Raw genomic sequence first — 10,669 nt, forward strand, 5'->3', positions numbered from 1 at the left:
CCACATGCTGTCTGGACAGTAGACTACAGTCTGTCCTGTTAGAATGGGCCCTGGTACAGAGTCACAGAGACAGTAGACTACAGTCTGTCCTGTTAGAATGGGCCCTGGTACAGAGTCAGAGACAGTAGACTACAGTCTGTCCTGTTAGAATGGGCCCTGGTACAGAGTCACAGAGACAGTAGACTACAGTCTGTCCTGTTAGAATGGGCCCTGGTACAGAGTCACAGAGACACTAGACTACAGTCTGTCCTGTTAGAATGGGCCCTGGTACAGAGTCACAGAGACAGTAGACTAGTCTGTCCTGTTAGAATGGGCCCTGGTACAGAGTCACAGAGACAGTAGACTACAGTCTGTCCTGTTAGAATGGGCCCTGGTACAGAGTCACAGAGACAGTAGACTACAGTCTGTCCTGTTAGAATGGGCCCTGGTACAGAGTCACAGAGACAGTAGACTACAGTCTGTCCTGTTAGAATGGGCCCTGGCACAGAGTCACAGAGACAGTAGACTACAGTCTGTCCTGTTAGAATGGGCCCTGGTACAGAGTCACAGAGACAGTAGACTACAGTCTGTCCTGTTAGAATGGGCCCTGGTACAGAGTCACAGAGACAGTAGACTACAGTCTGTCCTGTTAGAATGGGCCCTGGTACAGAGTCACAGAGACAGTAGACTACAGTCTGTCCTGTTAGAATGGGCCCTGGTACAGAGTCACAGAGACAGTAGACGACATTCTGTCCTGTTAGAATGGGCCCTGGTACAGAGTCACAGAGACAGTAGACGACATTCTGTCCTGTTAGAATGGGCCCTGGTACAGAGTCAGAGACAGTAGACTACAGTCTGTCCTGTTAGAATGGGCCCTGGTACAGAGTCACAGAGACAGTAGACTACAGTCTGTCCTGTTAGAATGGGCCCTGGTGCAGAGTCAGAGACAGTAGACTACAGTCTGTCCTGTTAGAATGGGCCCTGGTACAGAGTCACAGAGACAGTAGACTACAGTCTGTCCTGTTAGAATGGGCCCTGGTACAGAGTCACAGAGACAGTAGACTACAGTCTGTCCTGTTAGAATGGGCCCTGGTACAGAGTCACAGAGACAGTAGACTACAGTCTGTCCTGTTAGAATGGGCCCTGGTACAGAGTCACAGAGACAGTAGACTACAGTCTGTCCTGTTAGAATGGGCCCTGGCACAGAGTCACAGAGACAGTAGACTACAGTCTGTCCTGTTAGAATGGGCCCTGGTACAGAGTCACAGAGACAGTAGACTACAGTCTGTCCTGTTAGAATGGGCCCTGGTACAGAGTCACAGAGACAGTAGACGACATTCTGTCCTGTTAGAATGGGCCCTGGTACAGAGTCAGAGACAGTAGACTACAGTCTGTCCTGTTAGAATGGGCCCTGGCACAGAGTCACAGAGACAGTAGAAGAGAAGAGGACGGAACCTAGCTGTCCTCCGGCTACACCATGGTGCTACCATACAGTCTGTCCTGTTAGAATGGGCCCTGGTACAGAGTCACAGAGACAGTAGACGACATTCTGTCCTGTTAGAATGGGCCCTGGTACAGAGTCAGAGACAGTAGACGACATTCTGTCCTGTTAGAATGGGCCCTGGTACAGAGTCAGAGACAGTAGACTACAGTCTGTCCTGTTAGAATGGGCCCTGGTACAGAGTCACAGAGACAGTAGACGACATTCTGTCCTGTTAGAATGGGCCCTGGTACAGAGTCAGAGACAGTAGACTACAGTCTGTCCTGTTAGAATGGGCCCTGGTACAGAGTCAGAGACAGAACACAGGTTTAGGTATAATGATGTGATTTCTACCCCAGGGAGCTCCAGGTGTCCAGGGTCTGACTGGACTGCTTGGCCCCGCGGGGCCCCCCGGACCACAGGGAACCACTGGACTAACCGGGCCTAAGGGCCAACTGGTAAGAGATTTGTTGTTTAATTTTGACCACTCATTTCATTGTTTGGATCAAGAATGGTTGTCAGGTCCCCTAGCTGTTACAAAGGTCATAGGAACTACTGCTGGTTTCCATGCTCCAGTTAAAATGCTATCATATGGCTGCATGTTCATAACGCCGTCAGGAGAAGCTACTTCTAAAACTTGAGATCGTACATTGTCGGTAGAAACATCTATTCATCATATTCTTCTCTTCTCACAAGGGTGATTTAGGCATTCCCGGATTCAAAGGAGAGGCTGGATTCAAAGGAGAATCTGTAAGATATACAACCCGTCATAATGAATGTCTCTCTAATTCCATGGTTTAATAATGTACAGTAGCAACCACATGCGTTTATTGAAAGGCAGGTTATGTTGAAAGGCAGGTTATGCTGGCGCTGGTTTCTTTCTGAATGGAGTGCATGTCTATCTGAGCCTTCCTCCAAAGTTCAGCATGTTCAGTTCATTTATTTGGCTTTGACAGAAATGTCTCTTACATTATCGAGCAATGAGTTAAAGACAACATCAAGGGTAGCAACATTTTCCACTGGGCTCTTCCTTCAGTCTAGGCCAGCTTTAAAGTGCTTAGTGCATGTTGACCAGTTTGATGCTCCTAGGGACATGTAAGTTTATCCACACCCAAAGTTGAGTGCAACAACAATATATTCAATTCATTTCATGGTGCTCTTAAAAGACCATACAGAAAAATATAACAAACACTAATGTATGATGTGGCAGCCATGTTGTTTGATTATGACGTCATTGTAGGGTGCACCTGGTGATCATGGAGCGCTGGGTCCCATGGGAGAGGAGGGGAGGAGGGGAGGACGGGGTGATGCTGGGACTTCAGGAGCCGCTGGACCCAATGGAGAGAGAGTAAATCAGCTCTTTCACTGACTACAAGAACTTTGTCTGTCTCTGTCTCTTGTCTTTCTCTCTTTCTCTCTCTCTCTCTTTCTCTCTCTCTTTCTCTCTCTCTTTTTCTCTCTCTGTCTTTCCTCAGTACATTCAATAACAGCAAACAGCTAAATGAGTTTATTAAAATCTAAACCTTTTAGCAAATTCTGTTAAAACCAATTTGTAATTTCCAGGGTGCTCCTGGCAGTAGAGGTTTTCCTGGTCAGGATGGGTTACCTGGTCAAAAGGTAGGTTGATTTCTCTTTGAATCTATAGTATAGGTCAGCAGGTATAAGTCATTGAATAATAATATTATGCCAATCAAATGCCACACTCTGTGATCAGGGTGCCCAAGGTGAGCGAGGACTGGGTGGATCATCTGGTGCCAAAGGTGCCGATGGTGACCCTGGACGCACTGGAGAGCCAGGTCTTCCAGGGGCACGGGTGAGATAACATACCTCTCGTCAGCATTCTGTATCACAGAAGAATATTCCTTTCTGGTGATCATCATGCTTATGTTGATCCTAGATGAAATGTTTTATTAAAATCCTCCCTTTTCTTTCCTCAGGGTCTGTCGGGTCTTCTCGGCTCCCAGGGTCCTGAGGGACACCAAGGACCAATGGTGTGTGGATATGAGTCAGGAAATATATATATATATATATAAACTCAGCAAAATAAAAAACTTCCCCTCACTGTAAATTGCATTTATTTTCAGCAAAATTAACATGTGTAAATATTTGTATGAACATAACAAGATTCAACAACTGGGACACAAACTGAACAAGTTCCACAGACCTGTGACTAACAGAAATGGAATAATGTGTCCCTGAACAAAGGGGGGGTCAACATCAAAAGTAACAGTCAGGGCCTCCCAGGTGGCGCAGTGGTTAAGGGCGATGTACTGCAGTGCCAGCTGTGCCACCAGAGGCTCTGTCGTAACCGGCCGCGGCCGGGAGGTCTGTGGGGCGACGTACAATTGGCCTAGCGTCGTCTGGGTTAGGGAGGGCTTGGCCGGTAGGGATATCCTTGTCTCATCGCGCACCAGCGACTCCTGTGGCGGGCCGGGCGCAGTGCACACTAACCAAGGTTGCCAGGTGCACGGTGTTTCCTCCGACACATTGGTGCGGAGGTAACAGTCAGTATCTGGTGTGGCCACCAGCTGCATTAAGTACTGCAGTGCATCTCCTCCTCATGGACTGCATCAGATTTGCCAGTTCTTGCTGTGAGATGTTACCCCACTCTTCCACCAAGGCACCTGCAAGTTCCCGGATATTTCTGGGGGGAATGGCCCTAGCCCTCACCGTCTGATCCAACAGGTGCTCAATGGGATTGAGATCCGGGCTCTTCGCTGGCCATGGCAGAACACTGACATTCCTGTTTTTCAGGAAATCACGCACAGAATGAGCAGTAAGGCTGGTGGCATTGTCATTTTGGAGGATGAGCCTGCAGGAAGGGTACCATATGAGGGAGGAGGATGTCTGCCCTGTAACGCGCAGCGTTGAGATTGCCTGCAATGACAACAACCTCATTCCGATGATGCTGTGACATGCCGCCCCAGACCATAACGGACCCTCCATTTCCAAATTGATCCGATCATCACCCTGATGAGACAAAACCGCGACTCATCAGTGAAGAGCACTTTCTGCCAGTCCTGTCTGGTCCAAGGACGGTGGGTTTGTGCCCATAGGCGACGCTGTTGCCGGTGATGTCTGGTGAGGACCTGCCTTACAACAGGCCTGCATGCCCTCAGTCCAGCCTCTCTCAGCCTATTGCGGACAGTCTGAGCACTGATGGAGGGATTGTGTGTTCCTGGTGTAACTCGGGCAGTTGTTGTTGCCATCCTGCACCTGTCCTGCAGGTGTGATGTTCGGATGTACCGATCCCAGACGCTACAGTCTTGTTGGATGCATTTACAGTTTGTTTTGGTTGTGTTTCAGATTATGTTATGCCCAATAGAAATGAATGGTAAATCATGTATTATGTCATGTTGGAGTCACCTTTACTGTAAATAAGAATATCATGTTTCTGAACACTTAATGTGGATGCTACCATGATTATGGATAATCCTGAATGAATGATGAGTAAGAAAGTTTCAGATGCACAAAGATCAGGCTCCAAAACATCCTAATTACAATAATTTAGCTTTTTTTTTGGGGGGGGGGGGGGGGTATGTGTGTCTGTAGATTTCTCACTCATCATTATTCATGATTCATTCATGATTATCCGTAATCATGGCAGCATCCACATTAATGTAGAAGTGTTCAGAAACATATTAAATATGCAGGGGAGTGTGTAATACATGTTTTTATCTATAGACAGGCCAAATGTGAACATACCTCTGTTTCTGTCTCTCTATCTCTCTCCCTCTCTCTCTCAGGGAGGAGGAGGAGAAGATGGGGGACCAGGTTCAGCAGGGTCAGATGGTACCAGAGGTCTAGCTGGAACCATGGGTGTAGTTGGACCAAAAGGCTTTACTGTGAGTAACCCACACTTTATAGAGATCATGTGAGTGTGTGTTCCTTTCCACAATATACAGCAGGAGCAGCTCCATTAAACCCATCACATTTAGAATGATGAATGAAATAAGTGTAGTTGTTTGAATGCGTCTTCCAGGGACCATACAATGTCAGGAGAGACACTGGAATGCTACTTATATGATATAGGAAGAGGGAAACATTGACATGTTATTGATTGTGGATCATTGTTAATTTGTCCTCACAGGGAGACCCTGGTAAGGCAGGAGAAGTGGGGACCCCAGGTGTTGCAGGACAGAGGGTAAGTACACTACACTCATCAGGGGTTCAAATATGATTTTGTAGGTGGTGGAACTGCCCCTCAAACTGGTTCATTTCCAAATATAAACTGGGTGGTTTGAGCCCTGAATGCTGATTGGCTGACAGCCGTGGTATATCAGATTGTATACCACAGTTATGACAAAACATTTATTTTTACTGCTCTAATTACGTTGGTAACCAGTTTATAATAGCAATAAGGCACCTTGGTGGTTTGTGGTATATGGCCAATATACTACGGCTAAGGGCTGTATCCAAGGCACTCGCCTTGTACCGTGCCTAAGAACAGCTCTTAGCCGTGGTATATTGGCCATGTACCACACCCTCTCGGGCCTTAATGCTTAAATAAAACATTTTCAGTTTCCATTCTATGCTTTCATCGTACACACTGACCACTGAGGACTGTTTCTCATACAGGGGGTTAATGGGAAAGCTGGAGAGATGGGCGCTGGTGGCACTGCTGGTCCAGCAGTAAGTATCTGATTAATACCTTTCAATTAAACAATACATACCAACACAGTTTCAACTTAAATACTGTATGGGGTTATGGTAAGCTTAAACTGTTACTGGTTTTCCTGTCCATACCTGACTTCTTTTAGGGAGTTGCAGGGAAGAGAGGAGAGCAAGGACCTCCTGGTATGAATGGCTTCCAGGTATGCTGTTTCACATGGGATTTATTGACCTTGTATTTACTAGGATAGAGACTAGTGATAGTACTAATCAATAAAGGGGAAATGAGAGCTGTAATGATGTGATGTATTTCAGGGTCTACCTGGGTCTGCTGGTCCACCTGGAGAGTCTGGGAAACCAGGTGCTGAGGTACGGTATGACATCACGCCCGACTGTGACAGACAATAACCTCTATTTACAGTTGATTTGTTTACAGCTTATTTATCTTACATTTCAACAATAGATGATTTCTTTAGATAATGAACTAAATGTTGTTATGTTGATAGACTCATGACTGGGTATGTGTGCCTTTTCCTGCAATGGACCAAACAAAGGCACATATTAACCAGTCATGAGTCTGCCTACATAACGAAACACAATCCATTCATTATCTACAGTAAGAATCTAGAAATGTAACATGTTTTTGAGTTGAGTTAGAGATATACAACGCTACTATCAGGTTCAAATCAAATTAAATTTGATTGGTCACATTAACATGGTTAGCAGATGTTAATGCGAGTGTAGCGAAATGCTTGTGCTTCTAGTTCCGACAATGCAGTAATATCTAACAAGTAATCTAACAATTTCACAACAAGTACATTATACACACAAGTGTAAAGGGATGAATAAGAATATGTACATATAAATATATGGATGAGCGATGGCCGAACGGCATAGGCAAGATGCAGTAGGTGGTATAGAGTACAGTATATACATATGAGATGAGTAATGTAGGGTATGTAAACATGATATAAAGTGGCAGTGTTTAAAGTGGCTGGTGATACATGTATTACATCCAACGTTCATCAACGTTTCAGGGTTATTTAATGCTGCATTTACACAGGAAGGCCAATTCTGATCTTTAACCATATTATTGATAGCAGGTTGGCATTTATTGGGATGATTCATGTTCTGGAGGCAGCTCTGCAGTGTAGTCACTTGCTGGCACAGCTACAAAGTCATAAAATCAGATTTTAAACCTAACCTTAACCACAATGCTAACCTTAAATTAAGACCATTTTTGTTTTCATACCTTTTTCTCGAATATATCACCAATTTTGACTTTCGATCTGGCCCATAAACGTCAAACTGTTTCTTGGCTAAATGTATGATCTGGTTGGTCAAAAGACCAATTAGTGGAAAAAGATCCAAATTAGGCTGCCTGTGTAAACAAGTTCAAGTTGATTTGTCGTATGCCCACGATACACATGGTATACACAGTCCAACCAAATGCTTACTTGCAGGTTCCCTCTCAACAATGTGACAACAATAAGAAATAGTAAAAGATAAGAATACGAAAATAATAAGTCGAAGATCATAAAAATGTAGCATTAGTATACATACAGGAAGTGTGTCAGGGAAGGGGATTGGACAGTAAGGAAGGTGGAAGAGGGGATTGGACAGTAAGGAAGGTGGAAGAGGGGATTGGACAGTAAGGAAGGTGGAAGAGGGGGTTGAAACAGCCTGTCTGTTGTGTTGATGAAATGTGTTTGGTATTGTCATTCCCAGGGTATCGCTGGAGAGGGAGGGGCTGCTGGTCTCACAGGGCCAAGGGTAAGCCATCTTCATAGCTGATTTATCTATTCATTTGATGCCCATTTGAATACAACCCTCAATAAGGGAAAGTAACCCTGCCCCTCTGCAGAGAAAATGCATCTTCCAACTGAAATCATAATCATATTGATATTTTTCAATACAGAAGTACAATTACCTAATACATAATGGAAACCTATCATGTGGCAAAATGCAGTTTTTTTCCCAAGGAGGTTTTGTTTGAGTTCAGTCCTAGTCTTCACTAGTAAAATAAGGTTTGTAACTAGGGCACTGTGTTTTTGTCACATGACCTGGTCTTTATGTAAAGCTTATTCATCAAACTGTCCCCTTTTTTTAAATGTCAGATGGTCCATCACCATCCTCAGACATTGCTTTCATTTTTGGTCTATTCCTCATTTCTGGAAAAGCTTAAAATCCAGGTCATGTGATACGATAACCAAAACACAAGGCCCTGTTAATAACATACAGTGCTGTAAAGAAGTTGTTTGTAGCTGACCAGTGGGTGATTGCATCGTAGGGTGAGCGGGGCATCCCAGGAGAGAGAGGTGATGTGGGAACTAAAGGACTACCGGGGCCCAAAGGTATTTCAGGAGGGCCAGGACCAGAGGGACCAAAGGTTAGTACTATAGCACATCACTTTCAAATATTGATTTATTTATTTGTGTCTTTATTCATTCAGTCATTTAACCAGGTTGTCAAATGATATCTCTTCCACGATGGGAGGCCTAATGCAGATTAACAATGTAATGATGGCCTCGTATATCCATGTTATTTCCCACAAACATGATATGAGAGTTGTTTCTGTGTGTGTTCTTCCCCCAGGGGGGGTCTGGAACTAAAGGAAGCGTTGGGGACATAGGAGCTGCAGGCCTGCAGGGGATGCCCGGGGAGAGGGGTATCCCTGGTTCTCCTGGTCCTAAAGGAGATGTGGTAAGTATCTGTGTTGGAGGGGAAGATATCAACCAAAACTTGGTTAAGTACATAAAGTACCTCCAGAGTCCAAGACACTAGAAGGAACTACAAGTTGTCACCCTTCAGAGTGGTGTATTCAATGTTTATAACTGGGTGGGTTCATTCTGCAGTCCTGTTCTGCTGACCCCTCTTCTCTCCTTAGGGTTCAGTTGGTGAGAAAGGAACCGAGGGTACTGCTGGAAACGACGGGCCGGGGTGAGTGTTACCTTACACATACATGTCTACACATACCTTTCTGAGTCACCTAAATGGATTACATCAAGGGTTTCAGCAAAAATAACATCTTAAAATGTCACCCATAACAAAATTCTGTTAGGTTCAAGTTGAATGATATGTCAAAATGTAGTGACGTCATCATAACCAGCTTTAGGCCCTGGGTTGAGTGTAGTCACCTTTGATGCACCTTCTAGTTTCATTGGTTTCACAACCATAGTAAGTTGTTCACTTCAAGTTGTCGAATATTTGAAATCCTGTTTGTTTTTCATTTGAAGGGACTTCCTGGTCCAGTTGGACCAACGGGAGGCATTGGGCTCAATGGTGATAAGGTAAAGCACTCACTCACTCACTCACTCACTCACTCACTCACTCAAATGTATTCATGAAGGCCTCTTTACATCATCAGTTGTCACATAGTGCTTTAATAACAGTAACCCTGCCTAGACCCTAAAGGAGCATCCAGCATACAGTCACCAACAGCACTTAGACAGACAGACTAGATGAACATACACTGTAGCAGAGAACACCTCTCCATATTAAGGACCCCGCCTACCACAGATACCCCAGACAATATATTATATTTGTTTGTTTTAGGGAGAGGCCGGCCTAAAGGGCCCCCTGGACGTCGAGGAGCGAGAGCAGTGGCCGTAAGTACTGCGATTCATTTTGTCAAATTATTGACACACGTGAAATACTGTAAGTGTCTTGTGTACAATTGTCCCATAGTAAAAAAAGACAATTGCAATATACTGTTAATAGTTCTCATATACCTCTGACCAACATCTGTTATAGGGAGCTTCTGGGGAGCCTGGTCCAACCGGTGCAGTAGGATTCCCTGGTCTCCTGTGAGTGGCTTTCAAACAATTTGGGGTCTGTCATTCCCAATAGTGTCAGCTATGACAGGCGCCTCCCTGTTGTATTGTGTCCCTTAATGTTCTGTTAATTTGTCAACCTTGGCTTGTTGTCTGTATGAACAGATTGCGCTGCAAACATCCTCCTGTATAATGTTGAATAAAAAATTCAGTAATGGTGAAAGTTAATAACCATTTCCATATAACCACATAGTAACTATACCCATGGTGAGACTTGGAAGTCATTTTGCATGGCGATGAATCTGCCCAGTAATCATGGTCATTGTGTCTGACTCTTCGCAGGGTCCCGATGGGCAACCCGGGGTCAAAGGTGAACCAGGAGAGAGGGGTCAGAAGGGTGAGGCTGGAGCACAGGGACTCCAGGGAACAGCTGGTAAACTTGGTTCCCAGGGTCCTGATGGTGTGACTGGACTAAAGGGGGCCAGAGGAACACAAGGGGCCGCGGTGAGTGAGTTGTACTGAGGGTGACGTATAAAGGCTGGGGCATTCATAGAAACACTTCCCCATGCTATTTACTGTAGAAATAGACCTGATCATGGCTACTCAGAGTAGGAATGCTTTTCCAGGGAATTCACTGAATATGTAGTACAGTATGTTGATATTTTCTGATAAGAATTCATCTCATTTTCAGGGTGGGTCTGGTTTCCAGGATTCCCTGGGGGAGTTGGTCCAGCAGGCTCCGTTGTGAGTTAATCCTACTATCGACCAATCAAATCACTTTATACCTATGAAAATCACCAATAAATGATTCATAAACAATAGAACA

At 44.8% G+C, this 10,669-nt stretch overlaps 1 protein-coding gene across 1 annotated transcript in view; it reads left to right on the forward strand.

Annotated features, from left to right (window-relative positions):
- Positions 1-9,860, forward strand: part of LOC109883533 (collagen alpha-2(V) chain-like) — a 30,964-nt gene extending 21,104 nt beyond the window's left edge. The window contains exons 22-38 of the mRNA XM_031813319.1: positions 1,819-1,917; positions 2,156-2,209; positions 2,700-2,807; positions 3,023-3,076; positions 3,174-3,272; positions 3,397-3,450; positions 5,206-5,304; positions 5,550-5,603; positions 6,038-6,091; positions 6,220-6,273; positions 6,386-6,439; positions 7,799-7,843; positions 8,361-8,459; positions 8,666-8,773; positions 8,958-9,010; positions 9,307-9,360; positions 9,824-9,860. Of these exons, the coding sequence (XP_031669179.1) occupies positions 1,819-1,917; positions 2,156-2,209; positions 2,700-2,807; positions 3,023-3,076; positions 3,174-3,272; positions 3,397-3,450; positions 5,206-5,304; positions 5,550-5,603; positions 6,038-6,091; positions 6,220-6,273; positions 6,386-6,439; positions 7,799-7,843; positions 8,361-8,459; positions 8,666-8,773; positions 8,958-9,010; positions 9,307-9,360; positions 9,824-9,860 (1,179 nt within the window). The remainder of the gene's footprint in view (positions 1-1,818; positions 1,918-2,155; positions 2,210-2,699; positions 2,808-3,022; positions 3,077-3,173; positions 3,273-3,396; positions 3,451-5,205; positions 5,305-5,549; positions 5,604-6,037; positions 6,092-6,219; positions 6,274-6,385; positions 6,440-7,798; positions 7,844-8,360; positions 8,460-8,665; positions 8,774-8,957; positions 9,011-9,306; positions 9,361-9,823) is intronic.
- Positions 9,861-10,669: the final 809 nt, after the last annotated feature.

This window comes from Oncorhynchus kisutch, unplaced genomic scaffold, assembly GCF_002021735.2.
Source record: "Oncorhynchus kisutch isolate 150728-3 unplaced genomic scaffold, Okis_V2 Okis05a-Okis16b_hom, whole genome shotgun sequence".
NCBI lineage: Eukaryota > Metazoa > Chordata > Actinopteri > Salmoniformes > Salmonidae > Oncorhynchus > Oncorhynchus kisutch.